The following is a 20,943-nucleotide window of genomic DNA, read 5'->3' on the forward strand; positions in this document are numbered from 1 at the left end:
CTTTTGATATATGTTTCATTCCCATATCACTATACAGATCATTCACGCCATTGCAGTAACAGAATGAGTCTATCATATCAAAGAATGGTACGAAGACAGCCTGATAATGTCAAAAGAAACAAACCCTAGTAACTTTGTCTACTAAATTTCACTGTTACAGACACAGACTCAAAAGTACAGCTTGTGCCTTAGAAAGATTCAGATCCGTAACAAGGTCACTCATGTCATTTTGTGTCAGGAGATGTGGCATCATTTCTTGATAATTGAAATCATAGCTTGCATTCCCCACGTCTGTACCAGATTTCACCTGGGTTTCAACATCCAATGGCTATGTATCTGGAGGTATGGGGACAGGTAAGTAAGAACACTTGAGGTACAGGTTGAATAGCTAACTTGATGGAGGGATACTTGGCCATGTTTTTATACTTGCCTTTCATCCCTGCTATTTTAACCATGCAGAAACAGCAATCACCTACATTATTGGTTTGTTCTCTCAGTATCATTGGAGCAGCAAAAGGCATTGCAACTTACCTTTTTTCTTCACTCAGCCATTAAAACAAGACAAACAGTTCACACAGACAACATTTTGTGCCCATTTTCACTCCTGATCACCTAACTTGCACCCTAAATAATGATCATTTACTTTCTTCACTGTGTGTGTCAGATATCATCTGCATGATTTGACAGTGTACTCCACACAGATGCAGCAAACGTTATTTGGATGACTGAAATATATCCATGACATTGTACAAATGCTAACACAAATTTAGCAGTAAAAGTAAATTAAACACTCAGCACAAGCCATATTTGGATTTCACTACTCACACTTAATGAATGCACGCACATGAAGGAAGCATTTCATCATAACTGATAAGAACATTGTGTTCAGGAGCAACAGGCAATTGGTCACATGCACAGTCACCAATGCTGAAAAGATTAGTGATTAGAATACACCACGAGGGCAGCCTTCATAGATTGCTTTTCTCAAGATATCTACTTATTTGTTTTTTATAACTATTCTTATATAATGAAGTATCTTTAAAAATAAGGATGCTACAAAAGAAAAACAAATGATATATTCATGCTTGGGGAGGGGGAGGGGTGCTCAAATAGATAAGAAACACCCATTTGCAGTCTTGAAAATTTTTCATTGGTGACCCGTGTATTTCATTACGTTCAGCAATTATTCAGATTAGAGAATGCATAAGAGGTATGGTTCACATTTTGATATGGATGGTTGCATATGACTCGAAGGTACATGCAGTGAGTTGATGCAATCATTTGGAATGAGCCATTTCTGCACATAAACATACAGATGAACTCTAGTTTCAATGATTAACTCTGTTTGCTGACAAACTGTAATTTAAAATGCAAACTGTTACAACTCATTGAAAGAACTATCGACTGACACCCCTTCAAGCCACTACACCCTGCAGATTTCAGCAAAGATTTTCCATTAGTGTGTGGGTAAGATAAGCTGATGCTCCTGTATTTAGGCTTCCCACACATCTGACATGTATTTCATCTGCTTTCATAATCAGTGGCGCAATATACTGGGAGAATAGGTATCACATATTCTGCTTCAAATTTAATTCCAGAATGATGGTATGTTGTTGCCTTATGAAAGACTCATGGACTGACGAAGCTGGATCATTTGGATTTTGTGATCACTAACTTCAATTCAGTTCAATTTTTTAAGTGGTTCTGGATGAAGGATTTAGCATATGATTCCCCACTGTCTCTCCAGATTCAGGGACAGATCTGCTATTATCAGTTATTGCCACTACGCAAAATATCTGCAGTGGACTGGTTCTTTATGAATAAATTATCCAGGAACATGGTCTAAAATGTTGTAAGGTAGAATAATTTGTTAGAAATCTAGTAGTCAACACACAGAGTTTCTCTTGTAAGTGGGTTGCGAAATAATAGAAATGTTCAAACATTATTTTGTTACACTGAAATAAAAGACCTATTATGATTATAAATATAATTCATATCTGAATTACTCTCTAACATGGCAGCAGAGTGAGCATGGAAACAATATGTTTCTCTAAATGCATTCCTATTGAATACATTAATTACTCAGTTTCCAACACTTGCAATACAAATTTTAATTTGAATATCTAGTAACTCTCTGTTTGTGTGTGCGTTTTAATTTCTATAATATTTTACCAGGCTACATTTATTAAATTTGATTCATGGTGAATAGCATACTAATTTATGTGACTTTTACAGTCCCAGGCTATTATTGTGGGCCTCCTGGCAGCTATATTATCAGTTTTGATGGTAGCCATTTACCATGGAAAGTTCAATATCATTCATGCTATGCTGGTGTGTTCTTGTGGAGTCCTTACAGCATCAGTAGCAAGTCTCATCTTAGGTGAGTAAAGGAAGGAGATAACCTGATGTAAAAATTATGCTAGTTGTCATTATAGTGCTGCAGCCATTGCAAAATTTTTGTCTACTTGTCATCTAATGCTGTCCTTCATGGTTTTAAGTCAGTTTACTCTGTGGAAAAATATGAATTTGCATATGTTCACAAATTACACAAAGTTCCATTTTTCATATGACACTATTACATCAATATATGGGTCTGGTACATCATAGGCGAGATTATTGTATTTTTGATAATGTCTTTTTATTACTTTTTGAAAATGCCTCTTAAGAATATTTGCTGATAATGTCAGTCATTAGGTTTTTCAAGTCCTTGAGCATGATAAGAGAGAGTATAACACTTCATTTTAAAGGGTTAATGTTTTTACATGTGATCAATGTTTTTGGAAAGTAACAAGGGTAGTTCTCGTCTTAACTTTTCTGTATTTCTTTTTAAGAAATTATGATGTGCTTTTATGTTAGGCATATTCTTATAAAATTTTATCTTTTACTTTATGTCAGAGGGAGTAATTTTATTGTATTTTTTTATTATGCCTGTACTGTGTTTTTAAAGTTTTTGCTATGACCTCTGGTGGCAAAAATTGTCATGTGATTTTAAACGTTATTTTTATGTAAGCTTTGGTTTTTCTATAGATGAACTTAAAACTTTCAGCGCAGGTCAGGAGCATGTAGGGGAACTCTGACTCATGTTTAAAAGAATAGTTGACGATGCATTGGATAGGTATGTACCCAGTAGAACAATTCATACTGCAGAGCAACCAGATGGTGTACAGTCACTGTAAAGAAACTTCTAAAGAAACAGAGATCACTGCAAAACAAAGTTAATAGCAACTGATAGACAAATGCTGAAGGAAATATGTGTGGCTGTCAAGAGAACAATATGTGATGCCTTCAGTAATTGCCATAGCAGAATATTGTCAAATGACGTTTCACAAATTCCAAAGAAATTAAGGTCACATGTAAAGACTGTTAGTGGCACCAAAGTTAGTGACCAGTATCTAGCGAATGAAACAGGAACTGAAACTGAGGGCAGAAAAGCAAAGGCTTAAACGCAACTCCATTTTCAAATGTTCCTTCACAAGAGAAAACCGAGGAGAATTGCCCTAATTTAATTCTTGTACCACTGAAAAGATGAATGGAATAAGTATTTGTGTCAGTGGTGTTGAGAAACAGCTGAAACCGTTAAAACTGAACAAATCTACGGGCCCTGATGGAATCCCTGGCAGATTATGTAATGAATTTGTGGGTGAGTTAGCACTCTTCTAACTATAATCTACTGTAGATCTCTTGAACAAAAAAACCATGCCCAGATCTTGGAAAAAGGCACAGGTCACCCCAGTCTACAAGAAGGGTAGTACAAGTGACCCAGTATCCTTGACATCAGTCTGTTGTAGATACTTAGAACATATTCTCAGCTCAAAAATAATGCAATGTCTTGAACATAATGATGTCCTCAATTCTAATCAGTGTTGATTTCGAAAAGCATAGATCATGTGAAAGCTAACTCATGCTTTTCTCACAAGACATACTGAAACCTTTGGATCAAGGCAACCAGGTAGATGCAGTGTTTCTTGATCTCCAAAAAGCATTCAGCTCAAAACTGTGTGAATGATAATTGTCAAAAGTGGAATCATATGAAGTATCAAATGAAATTTGTGTCTAGATTTAGGTATTTTTGGTAGGGAGGACACAGCCTGTTATCTTAGATGGAGGTTCATCATCAGATGTAGAAGTACCTTTGAGTGTGCCCCAGGGAAGTGTGTTGGGACCGTTGCTGCTCATGCTGTATATTAATGACCTTATAGGCAATATTAATATTAAAATTAGACTTTTTGCAGATGATGTAGTTATCTGTAAAGAAGTATTATCTGAAAGAACCTGCATAAATATTCAGTCTGATCTTGATAATATTTCAACCTGGTGCATAGACTGGCATTGTGCTCTTCATTTTAGGAAATGTAAGACTTTGTACTTCACAAAATGAAAAAAATGTAGTATTCTATGACTATAATATCCATGAGTCACTGTTGGAATAGGTCAAATCATACAAATACCTGGGTTTAATACTTTGTATGGATATGAAATGGAATGATTACATCGATTCAGTCATATGTAGTGCATGTGTTAGACTTTGGTTTATTGGTTGGATACTGGGAAAGAGTAATGAGACTACAAAAGAGATTGCTTACAAATCATACATTTGACCCATCCTAGAATATGGCATAAGTGTGTGGGACCCAAATCAGATAGGACTAACAGGGGATACGGAACGTATAGACCAAAGGACAGAATGAATGTTTGGTTCAAATGGCCCTGAGCATTATAGGACTTAACTTCTGAGGTTGTCAGTCCCCTAGAACTTAGTACTACTTAAATCTAACCAACCTAATGACATCAGGCACATCCATGTCAAAGGCAGGATTTGATCCTGCGACCGTAGCAGCAGCACAGTTCCGGACTGAAGCATCTAAAACCACTTGGCAATGAATATTTACAGGCTTGTTTCATCCATGAGAGAGTGTCACAGAGATACTGAAGGAACTGAATGGGCAGACTCTTGAAAACAGAAATGAACTATCCCAAAAAAGTCTATTAACAAAATTTCAAGAAGCAGTTTTAAACGATTACTCTAGGTATATACTACAACCCTCTATGCATCACTCACGTGGGGATCATGAGGATAAGGTTAGAACAACTACTTCATGAACAGAGGCATTCAATCATTCTTCCCGTGCACCATACTTGACTGTAACAGGAAGGAACATAAGTAACCGGTACAATGAGGTACTCTCTGCCATGCAACTGATGGTGGTTTGCAAAGCATAGATGTAGATGCATTTGTAGATGCAGATGGTATTAGTTGTATCTGATGTCTGTATGCAGTGTTGGTTGGTTGGTTTGGGGAAGGAGACCAGACAGCGTGATAATCGGTCTCATCGGATTAGGGAAGGATTGGGAAGGAAGTCGTCCGTGCCCTTTCAGAGGAACCATCCTGGCATTTGCCTAGAGTGATTTAGGGAAATCACGGAATACCTAAATCAGGATGGCCGGACGCGAGAACCGTCGTCCTTCCGAATGCGAGTACAGTGGCATGCGGTGCGCTGTGGAATATAGAGGGCACTATGATGCTTGTTTTTGCAATACTCAGCTTAGGTAGCTGGCTGTGTAAGCTACAAGCCTACTGCACATTGGATCAGCAACTGCTAAGGTTAACTGCTGAGATTACAAGATAGGCTCTTCTGCACATTTAAAAATTATTGCATGCGGTAAAAGTGTAGAAATCTGTTGGAAGTAATCATCACAGTATATGTTACACCTCATAGAAAATGTTGTACTGTTATGATATCGACCTACAGTGTTTGTATAACTTGGAATGGTAAAGTATGTGTATATTTGTATATATTTTTCTGTTTCTGTATATTTATGGTGGTTATAAATAGGGCCTCATTAGTGTTCAGATCCTCATATCTGATGGCTCTTATATATTTTTAGCACTGAAGATGATCACACAGTGACCAAAATCGATCTGTAAAATAAAAGATTTCAATATTTGTGACAGGTGCTGCCATTTATCCAAAATGTATTGACAATAATATGGTCATGGTGCACACAGTTCCCAATGGAATAAGACATCAATTATTACACCACTCACTTCCCATAAATTATTTTACCATCTTATTATTTTATTTTGCCTTCATCTGTTAATTGCATGCATTAAAATGCTATTCACAGGAAAACAGTCTCACAAATGGTATATCATAAAATGCTATCCTCCCCAAGTAGCTGAGTGGCCAGTGCGACAGAATGTCAATACTAAGGGCCGGGATTCGATTCCTCCCTGGGTCAGAGATTTTGTCTGCTGAGGGACTGGGTGTTGTGTTGTCCTAATCTTCATCATTTCATCCCCATCAATGCGCAAGTCGCTAAAGTGACATCAAATAGAAAGTGAAAGATTGCACCCAGCGAATGGTCTACCCGGTGGGAGGCCCTAGTCACAAAATATTTACATTTTTATCAAATGCTATTCACAGGAAAAAAGTCTCACAAATTGTATATCACCTTTCATCTCATTACTTCTTCCTTTGACACAGCAAAGGAGAAAGGTGCACGAGGAATGCATATGCACAATAAATAAAATTTCATTATTCACTATTATTTCTGGGGTTGAAGTTCTCATGGTAGCAGTATATATCCAATGAAAATAACAAGCTGCTTGATGACTGAGCATAGCTGAGTAGTCAAAGGAATCATGTTTCCTACATATACAGTACAGCTGTAGTTCTCTTCTAATATGCAACACTCAGTATTATTTGGAAAATCATATTACCTACACCCTTTAAACAATACTTTCTTCCATATAACACGAGGCCATTTCTATATGTACGTGTCAAAAAAGCAATAGGGCATGCACTGGCTGTCTTTCACAATGATCACAGTGACATGTATAATAAATTGTATGTTCAATAGGCAATGATTGAAGAAATGTATCTGGATACTTCATGTGAGTACCACACTGAATGGCTTCAAAATAAGATAAATACTTTCTAGTACATAGTATTCAGGGTAGTTTCAGTATCTGCAGTATTTGTGAGCAGAGCAGAGGGCTATTTTTCAACAGTAAAATTAGAGTTGTAATGGAATTGCCTTTTAAGTCACTCGCTCAAATTCTGATATATCAATTGTTCCTGGGGAAAAAATTAGAATTTCTGAGTAACTGCAACTCAGTTTCCAGTTACTTCCTTCCTCAATACCATCATAACTTGCGGTTTGTGCAGTGGAAGAGTCATTGGATTTACCAATGGATAAAATTTAATTTTCCATATTATTTTCAAACATCATTTCATGCTTCCAACCTCATTTTATTTTTCCTGGTTTCCTTACCAATGTTCTCCTAGTGATATACTTTTTACTCAACTTTTCTGGAGTCATTTCTGCCAAAGCTTTACTAACAATTTCATATTCAGCTGGAGTTGATGGTATCCCAGCAGCTTTCATCAAAAATTGTGTACACAAAATTGATGAGCCATGAACTCACCTCTTGACTGTTCTTTCAGGGCAGGTACCTACCCTGAATCTTTGAAGCTTTCTAAAGTAATTCCTGTCTTCAAAAAAAGGTAATAATAAAGATATGAATAACTACATGAATATCTCAATCTCATACTACTTTTCTAAAGTTTTTCACAAAATAATGTACAAAAAACTGATTGACTTCATTGAAAAAGAGGAAGATTTACTAAGTTTAGCTCAACATGGGTTCAGAAACAACAAATCAACTGAAACTGCAGTATATGATTGCATAAATATGCTATTAGATCTGTTAGATAAAAGACAACCCATAACAGGCATATTTATGGATCTGTCAAAGGCTTTTGACACTGTTGACCACAAAATATTGCAGGAAAAAATAGAACACTATGGTATTAGAGGAATTGCAAGCAATGGTATTGCTTCATTCCTCACTATTTGTATGCAGAGAGTCAGCATGCAATACACTAATAGACAAAACAACTCAATAACCGTAATCCTAATGAGTAATAAAACTGTAAAGCAAGGTGTACCACAGGGCTCAGTATTCGGACCTCTACTTTTCTTCTTGTATATTAATGACTTGAGCCTGAATGTAAATGTACACACAACAATAACATTTGCTGATGACACAACTGTACTCCTAAAAGGGGAGAATACACAGTCTGTGCATAAAGCTGTGAATTTGGCCACTGAATAACTCAGCAACTGGGCTAAAATCAACTGATTAACTATCAATGCCAAAAAGACAGCTGCCATGAACTTTCACACAACACAAAATTCAAATTCCTCTCAGCCACTTGTCACTGTAGATAACCAGCCAATAGATACTGGGACTGTTTTCAAATTCCTGGGTCTGTGGGTTCAAGATAACCTGTAATGGAGTACATATACAGGAAAGGTAAATGCCCGAATTAGTACTGGCTGTTATGCATTGACTGTACTGAAATCATGTGCTAGCCTGAAAACATTAACCAGTGCATACTACGCTTACATACAAGCCCACCTAAAATATGGTGCGATATTCTGAGGAAATTCTCCGACTGCCCTGAACACATTCAGAATCCAGAAGAGAGCAATGAGGATTATTGCTGGGAGCAAACCCAGAGATTCCTGCAAACCTATCTTCAGAAAGTTGGAAATCCTTACACTGTCTTACCTATACATTCTCAAAACCTTAAAATTTGTCAGAAACCACATAGTGCCAACTGACTCCAGAGTTGTAAACAATAAGAAATACATAAATACAACACCAAGAAAAACTCAAATCTGAATGTTTCATATACAAACACTCAACTGTGTAAAAAGGGAGCATTCCACGTGAGCCTCCAACTCTTCAACAATCTTCCCACTAGTATTAAGTCCATCTAAGACAACATAAAATTTAGCAAAGCTGTGAAATCATATTTGTTGTGTCACTGTTTTTACTCCATGAATGAATAACTAGAACAGTAATCTTGCTATTTATGTTAAACTGAAAACATTGAGCAATGGAGAGAAGTAAACTTAACCAATCTTTGCAATATAATACATTAAGATGCTATACGTTAATATATGTTAACAAAGTTAACTGATGTTTTCTGACATCTGTAACACACTGTGTACCATCTGATCACATGCAATAAATAAATAAATATATCTCTGCTACTGTGTGGTTTTTGTTATTCATTAGCATATAATGCTTTATTTAGTACTGATAGGATAGAAACTTGACAACCATATAACCTTATGCTTCCACCACACTCTCAGTAACCCAAGGAACTACAACTCCTTTCCCTGAGAATATGTATATTGTGTTGTATTAACAGGTCAACTTACTACTTTAAAATTCTTATTAAGAGCAGATAATTTGAGGCATAGTCCTTAACTATTACAAATGGCTAGATCCCTCAAACAAAAAGCAATACCTACTGCTTGGAAAGAAGCACAGATCACACCTGTCTTGGCAACAGAAGTGCTTCTCAAAACTACCATCCAATACCCTTGACATCCTTTTGTTGCAGAATCCTAGAACATATTCTGAGATCGTATGTAATGAGGTACTTGGAAAGTTATGATGTCCTACATGCCAACCAGCATGAATTCTGATAAAATCAGCCATTTGAAACCAAACTTCTGCTTTTCTCACATGGAATTGTGAAAGCCATGGATTGACGCAGTCAAGTACATGCAGTAGTTCTTCACTTCGGATAAGCACTTGGCTCAGTTCCACACATACACTTATTATTGATAGTACAATCATTTGGAATGTCAAGATAAATTTGTCTGGGCTGAGGATTTCTTTGTGAACAGAACACAGCATGTTATCTTGGATGGGGAGTCATTGACAGATGTTGAAGTAACTTCAAGTTTACCACAGGTATGTGGAATGGGGTCCTCACTGCTCATATTGTAAATTGTTATATCATATCGTCTATCATTTTATTTTTATTTATTATTTTATTTATTTATTGATTTATTTAACCTGGCAAGATTAGGGCCATCAGGCCCTCTCTTACATCTAACCAGGCATTCTACTTATTTTACATTCATATGTTTTAGTAGGCATGATAAATTACATCTAGTACAAAAAGTGAAATAAACAATTAGAAAGGCATACCTGGAAAAATACATACATATAGAGTTTATATTCGTAGGTCATAAGTACTGTTATAATTAGACATTATTGAAGAGACAGATTTTAGATAGGAGTGCTAGCAGCAGGGAGTATGAGGGAGACTCGTGGTGAAGGGAGGAGAAGAACAGAGAGACATGATGAAACATAATTAAGGAAATATAAAGGAAAAGAAGATAGCGTGGTTAATAGAGACAGATGAAGAGGAAGGCATCTCAGGAGCAAGATAGGAGACGCTAGCTTTGCTATTTGAGAGATGAGAGGATTGGCCTTGTACATTAATTTTGTGGAGAACGTTATGAGGATGATAGTAGGAAATGCTTCAACTTCTTCTTAAAAGCAGTAGATTGAATTTTAACAAGGTAAGGGGCAGTTTGTTCCAGAGGCGGACAGCGGCAACTGAGAAGGAGTTTGCAAAAGTTTTTGTTTCGTGAGTGTGCACTGTTAGGATGCCAAATAAGAGTGACCTCATGTTTCGATTATGATGGCATGACAGGTTTTTAATCTCTGAAGCAAGGTACTGGGGTGCTTGCGCGACGAGGAGTCGGTGAAGTAGACAGAGTGTGGTAGTCACGCAATTTCTGCGGCCGCAGCCACCCTAGCTCGGAGTATGAAGCACTAACATGATCATATCGGCGAATGTTGCAAGTGTAACACACACAGACATTCATGGTTAGTTCTAACCGTCTTTTGTTTTCACTACTCATGCCTTGTTGAATCACATCACAATAGTGGAGGTTCGGTAGAACGAGTGCTTGCACGAGCTGGCGTTTCAAGTCCTGTGGAAATATGTTCCGAAACTTTTTGAGAGCATAGAGACAAGCAGACGTCTTTCAGCACACTACGACTGTTTTCTCCACCCAGTTGAGATGCTCAACCAAAGTTACACCCAAGTTCTTGACTGTTTTCTGATATGGTATTGGAGTACTGTCAAGCAGATTGGGAGGCAGCCGTTCGCAGAAATCTGAACTTATTAATTTCTGATAGGCTATTAAGATTACTTGCGTCTTTTTTACATTTAGTTTAAGCCCCAGGTTTTTCGCCCATGTCACTACTGAAGACAGATCATTATTCATCTGAGCGATTGCAGTGTTTACATCTTCAGGTCTGACGCTTAGGTAGAGCTGCAGGTCGTTGGCATAGAAATGATATTTACAGGAGGACAGAACCGACGAAATATCGTTGACATATGAAGAAAACGAAAGTGGTGCTAAGACTGATCCTTGTGGCACTCCCGCGGAAACATGTTTCTAGAAGGATTTTTCATTTACACTGACAACACATTGCTGTCTGTCTTTTAAGTAGCTTCCAAACCATTTCATTGCACTATCTGAGAAATTAAGCTGTTGCATTTTTCTGAGCAATATGTCAAAGTTAACAGTGTCAAAAGCTTTACTGAAGTCCAGTAGCGTCAATATTGTTGCCTGTCGATTGTCGATGACATGTTTCAGGTAATCAGTTACTTTTATGAGAGCAATGTTTGTGCTGTGATGATTACGGAAACCGGATTGAATTTTGTCATATAGGGTGAGTTCATGCAAGTGTTCAGTGATTTGGTCATGAACAATATATTCAAGTGCTTTGGAAACAGCAGGCAGTCTGCTAATTGGTCGATAATCACTAGGCAGTTGCCAGTTTTCGATCTTAGGGATGGGTCTTTTCCATGCAGTGGGGTATATTCCGTTCACGAGGGAAAATTTAAATATGTCAGTTAAACAGGTATTAAGATATCAGCAACATTCTTAATCATGGTTATACCGATACTGTCGTTGCCTATTGCATCAGAAGAGATTCTCATTATTGCTTTTCTTGCCGTATTTGTTGTTACCTGTTTTAGATGGAAGGTATCGTTGTTAGTTCTCCTGTTTGGGGATTCTTGTGGACGGTAATTATCAACCGTGCGGGTATTCAGAGGTGCAGAGAAGAATTCATTTAATTCGTTAGCTGACACATGAAAATTAGTTTCCGATTTTGCCTTTCCGACCCCCAAGCTACGGAGATTCTTCCAGAGAGTCGTGGGCGTCAGATTGCCGCATACAAGGGAGCGAGCGTGCCTGATTTTAGCATTGCCAATGCATTGTTTCACTCTGTTCCGTAGCTATCTTCGAAACGCTCGGGTTTCGGATCTGCCTTGAAACGCCTGTGGCCGGCATCCCTATTAGTCATCATTTGACGTAATTCAGCTGTCAGCCATGGAGCAGGAGATTTTCTTACACGGATTGTGCGCACAGGTGCATGTTTGTCATAGAGGGCAGTGAGTTTATCACCAAGTTCATTAATTTTTCCGTCAGTTGTAGGTTCTCTGATTATTTGATGCCATGAGATTTCTGAGCAATCGGCTGTTAGAGCGTCGAGGTCAATACGTTTCATGTTCCTACAAGTTATGTAACGCGATTTGATCCTTGGGGGCTGCACAGAGTAGGCCAGGAATATTACATCATGTGCTGAGAGGCCAGGGGCCGATGTTTGACCAAATCTCTTACTTTGTCAGTTTGTTTCGTTGCGATTACGTCTATAAGAGTATGACTGTGCGCTGTATGGTGTGTAGGTTGTAATGGAAGAATGTTCATGCTATTGCAACTAAACAGTCTTCTTAGGTTTATTGCGGAGGGAGTGTCTCTTAGCAGGTCTATGTTCAAGTCTCCCATTACGACGACATGTTCGTATTGACACTGAAGTGAATGTAATTCCGACTGGAAGGAACTCATTGAGCTTATTTTTGGCGGCTTGTACATGACGCCAGTCAAGAACTTCCGACTTTGTATATTTATTTCAATGAACATTAATTCAGCCTCTTTTTCTTCAGCAGGGTTTGACGTACATGAGACTTTCGCTTTGAGATCTGTTCGTATATATGCGCCGTCCCCGCCACCTCGCTTTTTTGATCTGTCTGACCTAAGAAATGTGTACCCTGGCAGATGAATAGATGCTGAGGATATGTGTGGTTTCAACCACGTTTCGAATAAGAGGATTACGTGGTAGTTTAGTTGGTTGAAGAGGAGGCTAAGTTCTTCGTAAAGTGCAGGTAGAGACTGGATGTTGCAGTGAGCTGCTAAAAGCTCTGACGCATTCCGCTGAGCAGCCTGGAGTAGGGTGGCACACTGGTTTGTCCCTTTGTTAGGCACTACCTGCCACAAGGGGCAATGACCGGTGCTTCCGCCAAGTGACATAACACAGGTGTGTCCGAGATTTTGCGCGCCCTGTTTGTGACTCCGCGAGTGCCAAAATAAAGGCGACTGCAAGAGATTTCCTGAGGTTGAATGTATTAGTGGTATTCGGTGCAAGGAGAACATGACCAAAATAGTGACGGCTGTGTGTCACTGTGTATCCTATGTCATAAGAGGAGAAATGTAATTAGCGTATTTGAAACAGCTTAGGGTGGAAATAGGGGAAAGGGGAGTGATTTAAGAGGCCAATGCTGCCAGCAGAGAGAAGTAAGCTTAATAATTAATACATTATCGTAAGAAGCTAGAATGAAATTGAAATTTACTAAAATGATGCTGGTAGTGTTTATCGTAGGAAGCTACAATTAGATTGAAATTTGCTAAAGTGAGACTGATAATGATTTTTGTTATGAACAATTTAAACCGAAGAGATGGCTGATTAATGAACTACAGGAAAGACTAATAATTGGAATAGAACTATTACAGAAAGGAAGAAAATAAACTGAGAAAAAATATTAGCAGTAACTAAAATTAAGTAATGGTTGGAGCTACAGATACAAAAAATAGTAAAAGTTAATATAGTTACATAAACAATTAGTTGAAGGTGCAAATATGGGTATAATTAAAAAGTTAATACAATTACAAGACTATATCTGAGTATAGGGGTGTTACAATTTGCAAATGGTGTTAAGTTTGCACTTTTGGCTCGAGTAGCTTCATTTAATACTATTCAGTTCTGTCATGTTTGTGGCTGTCTTCTTTCCATCTGCTGTCTTAATGATTTCTCTGCCATCTTGAGTCCACACATTCTGAAGACCGAAATGGGATATGGCACTGTTTAAAATCTTTAGCCGTTCGTGTCTCATATCTTCCCTTATTGTAAGCCCTGTCCTTGCTAACTTCTTCTTCTGGGTAAAGATCTCTGCCCTTTTTCGGTATGAGACAAATTTAATTATTATTGGACGATGTTTGGTAGTATCTGGTAGTTTTCGTCCCACCCGATGGCTCCTGTCAATGTCGGCCTTGTTCACTTCAACGCCTAATTTTTCACGCGCAACCTGTATAAGCAGGTTGCCTGTGTCTTCTTCCTTATTTTCTGCTACTCCCAACAGTCGTAGACTATTTCGCCTTTGGTACTGTTCCAGCTCGTCTGTTGCGGCAGATAGTTTTACTTCCAGCTCTCGTGCCTTTTTCTCGTATTCAGACACAGACTTTTTTAGTGCTGTAATTTCGGCAGTATTGACCTCAACAGTCTCCGCATTTTGGCCAATACTGCTCCCGTTACAGTATCTGATATAGTGCCTGCTATCAGATCGAGACTGTTTTTATCGCGAAGCGCAGCGTTTACCTCGGAGCGGACCGGCTCTGCTATACAGGGAGCCGCGAGCACACCTTCTGCCAAGAGCGAGTCCGCCGCACCTCCTGCTTCCCCGCTGCTGGACGCGCTGCTATTGACTCTTCTGTTTACCATTTTCTCGAAGATATTGGCGGAGCACAGAAAAAATAGCACTACTGCACAGAACACTGTTGTTTACACAATTTCCACTGGTACTAGACAACACCACCTGCGGGAACACCTTCGAATTCAACTAAATTTCGCGAGCCGAACTTAACACATGTTACACTGCAGCCGCCATGACACTATCATGTCCAAATCTGAAATAAATGTCATCAATAAAGTACATCATTTGCCACTAAAAGCACGTTAATTACAGACACCAACATACAGACAGAAAAGAGTTCTCTTCTAGTCAGACAGTACTGCTATTTAACAAACATTGAGTATTCCAGAATATGCAGACATTACAAACATAAGAACTATTGACAACTTTCCAAAAATGATAAGTTCTAAATAATGAATATAGTTTGGTGATCATATCTGAACTGGACACCTGTAGCATGCCAGCCAGAGATGCTGACTGTTACTCCACACTGCATACAGTATGGCTCAAGGCACTGCTCCCTCTCCTGGAGAAACAGCAACATGCACTTTTACAACTTTTCATTAGAGCTGACCATAGCATAGTTGATCTAGATCTTGCCAGTGGTCCACTACATGACAGCACTGGATAAGACTCACATGTGTGTCATGTTGTCACATCTTCTACATCTACATCTTCTTCACTATGATGAGTACTGAAGGTAACCCCTCCAATCACAGTTTCATGATCATCAAGTGGACATCAGTTTACCTGAATGAAAAGCCTCCATCATCAACCTGTCCCTCAGATCTGTAATTCGGCTTCATACGAAGAACATGGACAATGTCTGTGTGCTTTTCCAATAGTTTCACTTACTGAACAGGTGTAGAAATCCATGCCAACTATCCCAGACTGTATCTCACTGGTTGATGCTCGGTGCCAGAGGACTCTTGGTCCTTCTCCTGGGCATCTAGAGGTCAAGCAAGAGACAGCACTCTTGTTTCTTCGGTCCTGCTGAGGAGATGTTTCAAGTAATAATCCTGAGTATCATCCATCTTGTTTCAGCCTCAGAACCAAGGCACAGTAAGAATGGTGTGTACCTTGTAGTGTCTTGCTTCATTGCACGATATACAAATGTCATGACGGGTGTGATTATATCCCAATCAATCTCTCTGTTCAACATCAGTGTACATAGAGAACATTTTTGCTGAACTCTTTCTAAAGCATGCTGTGGAGCCATTCATTGATGGGTGGAAGGCAATTGTTACCCAGTGGGATGTTGTGATGTGAAACTATATCTGATTCTAGTCTGGGCTTGAAAACTTTTCCATAAGCAGAGATTAATCATTTGGTGTGCCCAGTGCTTTGAAATTATATCTTCTAAAAAGAACCTTGCAGCAGTCAGTAAATATTGGTGACACCATACTAGGTGAGGCAGTCAGAGCAGACCATTATCAATTCAATCCCATTTGTCAACTATAGGAATCTCCCTAAGAGGTCGATTCCAATTCATTGGAATGGTTCTGCTGCAGACAATATTGGTACTGAATACCCTGAGGATCACTGCAACATATGCTTCTATTGCTGACATTCCTTTCAGTGGCTCACATAGTGTCTAACACATTAATAGAGACCTGAACAGTGATACCTGCATCTAACTCTGTCTAGAGTCTTCACGAATCCCAAGTAACCAGATGTTGGAGCATCATAGAAACTCCTCAGGAGAATTGGCTGTAAATGAGCTTGCACAATGACCAATGATTATTACCTCATTGTACCACAATTGCTCTTATACAATGTTCCATTTATTAACTAGAATTTTTCTTTGGTTGGTTCCTACTTCTTCAAGGTTTCTGTTGGTTTAAACAGTCCCAGGTCTTCCCTGTGTTCTTAGAAATGTCTTTTAATGGAGTTATTTTAATCCACACTTCTATGTTCCACCAAAAGATTCCTTGAAAGGCAGTCAGTGAACTTGTGTTTGTGTGCACCTAAGTATACCACTGTGACATCTTGTTCCTGAAACCTCAGGCCCTATCTGTCCAGTTGACCTGGCAGAGCCTGCAGGCTAGTTAACTAGAATACAGAATTTTTGTCAGTGAAAATGATGAATAGTTGTATCTATTGATGACCCTCAGAATTATAATACACTTTGGGACATTTTACATAGGAAGCAGAATACATAGGTTCTGGCACGTAAAAGATACAATTGCCCACTGAGTTAACATTTATTGACAGTACTGTTGATACAAGAAATTTATTACAGAGACAATCACAATCACACAAAACACCCCTTGCTCAGAAGACCCCTTAGTTAGTGAACATGGACAGTTGCATGAATGACCACTGAAAACACTGTATACAGTTCATCACTCAGATGACCACTGCACTCCCTGACATATCCTGCCACACAAGCAACCACTAATGACCCTACATGATCCATTGTTTAGGTGACCACTTTATTTACAACATTCACCACATACTTTTCTTGGTTGCAGAGATGTTCGTCTTGAACCTGGAGAGTACTCTGGAAACATATGCAGTTACCTTTTCAGTAGATACCTGAATTTGCACTAGAACTGCACCTCTCTCATAACTGTTAATGGCAGTGTGAAGTTCTTTCATGGCATTCTCGTGATACATTTTTAGGACTGGCGCACCTCCTTAAGAAAAAGGAAAACTCTTTCTTCCACCTCAGTCAAGGAAACTTCGGTCTCCTTGTAGTAGCTCCTGCAAGGGATGCATCCTGCTTTATGAATGGTTGGTAGTATGACCACATTCAAAGAAAACTTCTTATGCCACAAATGTGTTGAGGAACCAGAAGGTCCTTTGGATCAGGACTAATTCCATCACCATTCGCTAAGTGCACCAAGATTTTTATTTTTTGGGTAATGAAGAGGCACTTTTTGGGAGTCAGGTAGAGGCCTACAGCCTGATCAGACTTCAGCATCATCATGCAGAATAGATGTTCTTCAAATGTTTTGGAAAGAATGACAGTGCCATCCAAATAGCAAAGACATGTCATCTATTTAATTTACAGAACCTTTCTGGAGTGTTATATAGTCCAAATGGCATAATGTTGAACTCATATAAATCATCAGTTGTTATGAACATAATATTTTCCAAATTAGCCTCATCAACATCAATTTAGCAGCAGCCGTTCTGCACGCCTAGAGCTGAGAAATACTTTTGACCTCTCAAGCAATCTAGGGTGTCATAAATGCACAAAAAGTGGCAAATATCCTCTTTTATGATTTTGTTTGGTTGTCTTTACTCAGCACACAAGTGCCATGTGCCATCTTGCTTCTTCACAAGGTGGAGAGAAGAGGACCAAAGTCTCTCTGAGACATCTGTGATCTTGTACTGCAGCATTGTCTTCACATCTTCCTGAATGATGCATCATTCAACGAATGAAACCCTGTACTAATGCTGGCTAATTTGTCAATGATCCACATTGTTGATACAACATTGTACAATGGGCTGCTCAATCTGCCTTCTCTCCACTCTGGATTTGAAAGCATCCAAAAATTTGTGCGAATGCCTAACATTTATGGGTATTGTTCCTTGGTAAGATCAGACCCTGTTGGCAGTTTCATTGTAGCTTCCTCCACCGCATAGTCTGTAGTGCAAGAGATGCATTATTCTTCATCAGTGGCAATGAGCTGCCCATCCTGGACTGGCTAAGCAGATCTTATGGAGATATCTTTAGGGATGAGTTTTGGCTGCTCATAACAATGTTAGTGATCCAAAGTTCTGCTTCACCACCTGGAATGTTTATGATTATTGTTGGCATGTAGATTTCTTTTGTGAGCCTGAGCAGCTTTTCGCAGTTGCCAAAAGCTTCACGGTTTAACTGAGCAACAGATGACTGGAACTCATCTCATTGATGACATTGGGATAACAATATCTTCAATGTGAAACAACAGTCGAGAGCAGTCTTTGTTATGCTTGCTTGTTGGAATAAATTGATCACTCTAGAGCTCTAATCTTCTACAGTCTATGGCTGCATGTGATGTCTGCTAGAAGTCCCATCTGAGAGTAGCTTTATGACTACATTCTGTTAAAATGATACATTCAATGGACTGTGTTCTATCATTGTTATTATTGCAGTACATGCTCATGTCAACTGGCCATGTTTCCCATTGCAAAATGATCACTTTCATATCACAGAACATACCATAGTCTTCTTCAGCTGGTGTTGATAAGCATTTGACTTTACAGAAAAAGAGGACCATTTGTTGACTAGCACCTAGAGACACTGTCCATCAATGATGACATTGATGAAGTTTCCTGATATCTTAGTAACTGTTTTCCATGGAGCATTATTTCATCCATAGGGTCACCTCACTTTGTTTCTTGGATTTGCCAGCTATGCAAGTGGCTGGTACCTATGCAACCACAGCATCATGTAATGGCTATGGTGTATTGGGTAGTGACTTGGTCCAGGGTATAGCAATGATCTTCAACCCACAGGTTGACTGGCATGAATAGGAGTGTTGTTGTAATTGATGTCTTGTGTCATAGTACTCATTCGAGACTTCTTCTTTTCCTGCAGTACCATATAGTGTGCCCAGCATGTCCACAGTGGGACCATATTGGCATGTTGTCCTCTGTCTTCCATATGTCTGTTCCTCTGTGGTGTGTTGTACTTCATGGTGGTATTGGTTGTACCTGTGTTGGTCAGGTTCTGAGTTGTGGGATCCTTTACCAGAAGGCCTGTGCCTTTACCTGTGCCTGTGCCTTTACCACAGGCCTGTCCTGTTGAAGTGAAAGTACACACAGTTGCTAAACACATCGTGTCATCCCACTTGTATTAGGTGACTTGCTGAATCATTAAACCCACTTTGCCCAGTTATGACCAGTATCTCTGGAAGATATCCAAGGATACCTTATACATGGCTTCTGTGACTTCTTGCATCAGGTGTGAAGATTTGTCACCACCTATTGTATTAAGATTCACATTGTGGCAGAGGACCATAACATAACATAAGTAAGACTTTGTCATTCCCACTTTAAGGTGGAAAGTTTTCATCCACTGCTCGTCTGCCAAGTTGACTTGTTCATTGTCACCAAAAGTTTTCTTCAGTTTAGCCTGGAATTTATCCCAGCTATTGAGCTCCTCTTTGTTGTTCTTAAATCAATACTGGCCTGTGCTGCTGAAGTAAAAGTACGTATTTGCTAAAGACATCACGTCATCCCACTTGTAGTATTAGGTGACTTGCTGAGTCGTTTAACCCACTTTGCCCAGTTCTGACCAGTATCTCTGGAAGATATTCAAGGATGCCTGATATGCAGCTGACTTCTTGCTGTTTTGATATCCATTGGTCTCCTGAGAACTTAGCTTTTACACTACTTAATTGGAGGCATGCTGACACAGATTCTTTGAATAACCTGAATCTCATCCAAATAATGTCATGTGTAACCACAATCAAGTCAAAATCTAAAAGCAGGGATATAAGTGGCACCATTTAGTATGTTTATTATGAACACCATGGTAAACATTAACATAAATGCCTCCTCAGAAATAGTGATCCTATTTATGCAAACAATGAACATTCTAGGATATGCTGACATTACAAACATAAGAAATATCAAAAACCCTCCATAAAAAGTAAATATTAAAACGTAAATATGTGCTGGTGATCGGGTCTGAATTGCAAACTCTCAGCACCCTAACCAGCATGCTAACTACTAATGCACACTGCATGTAGTGTAGCTTGTGACAATATTAATGGCCTAGCAGCAATTTTAATAGTAACCTCAGAACTTCTGCAGATGATACAGTTATCTGTAATGAAGTACTGTCTTAAAAAAGTTACACAAATATTCATTCAGACTTGATAAGATTTGAGAATGGTGCAAGGATTCCAACTTGCTTCAAATCATCAGAAAGGTAAAACTGTGCATTTCTCATTATAAACATATATACTATTCTATGACTACAATATAAATGAATAACAACTGTAATCAGTTATCTCATACATATATCTGGGTCTAGAATCAGTAGGGATATGAACTGGAAAGATCACATGGACTCAGTCATAGGTAAAGCATGGGACAGACTTCAGTTCATTGTGGAACAGGTGAGCACTACAAGTCTTCTTATGTAACCTTAGCTCTGGGCACACTTGAGCAACAACCATACAGTGCAGAAGTGGAATGTCATGTGTCATGAGGAATAGGGATCTTGACTTGACCACCTGGATTGTGAGGATGGTATGAAAGAAAGAAGAACCTCATGGTATGCTCCATGCCTATAAGATACATGGCTGCTCAGATGGAAATGTCATTAGTGGGCAATCTCAGGGGAAACTGCCACACCTCAGTT

At 38.9% G+C, this 20,943-nt stretch overlaps 1 protein-coding gene across 1 annotated transcript in view; it reads left to right on the forward strand.

Annotated features, from left to right (window-relative positions):
- Positions 1-20,943, forward strand: part of LOC126299259 (solute carrier family 41 member 1-like) — a 366,437-nt gene that overhangs the window by 234,329 nt on the left and 111,165 nt on the right. Inside the window, exon 4 of the mRNA XM_049991055.1 lies at positions 2,236-2,380. Within this exon, the coding sequence (XP_049847012.1) occupies positions 2,236-2,380 (145 nt within the window). The remainder of the gene's footprint in view (positions 1-2,235; positions 2,381-20,943) is intronic.

The sequence above is a fragment of the Schistocerca gregaria genome, chromosome X, assembly GCF_023897955.1.
Source record: "Schistocerca gregaria isolate iqSchGreg1 chromosome X, iqSchGreg1.2, whole genome shotgun sequence".
Classification (NCBI taxonomy): domain Eukaryota; kingdom Metazoa; phylum Arthropoda; class Insecta; order Orthoptera; family Acrididae; genus Schistocerca; species Schistocerca gregaria.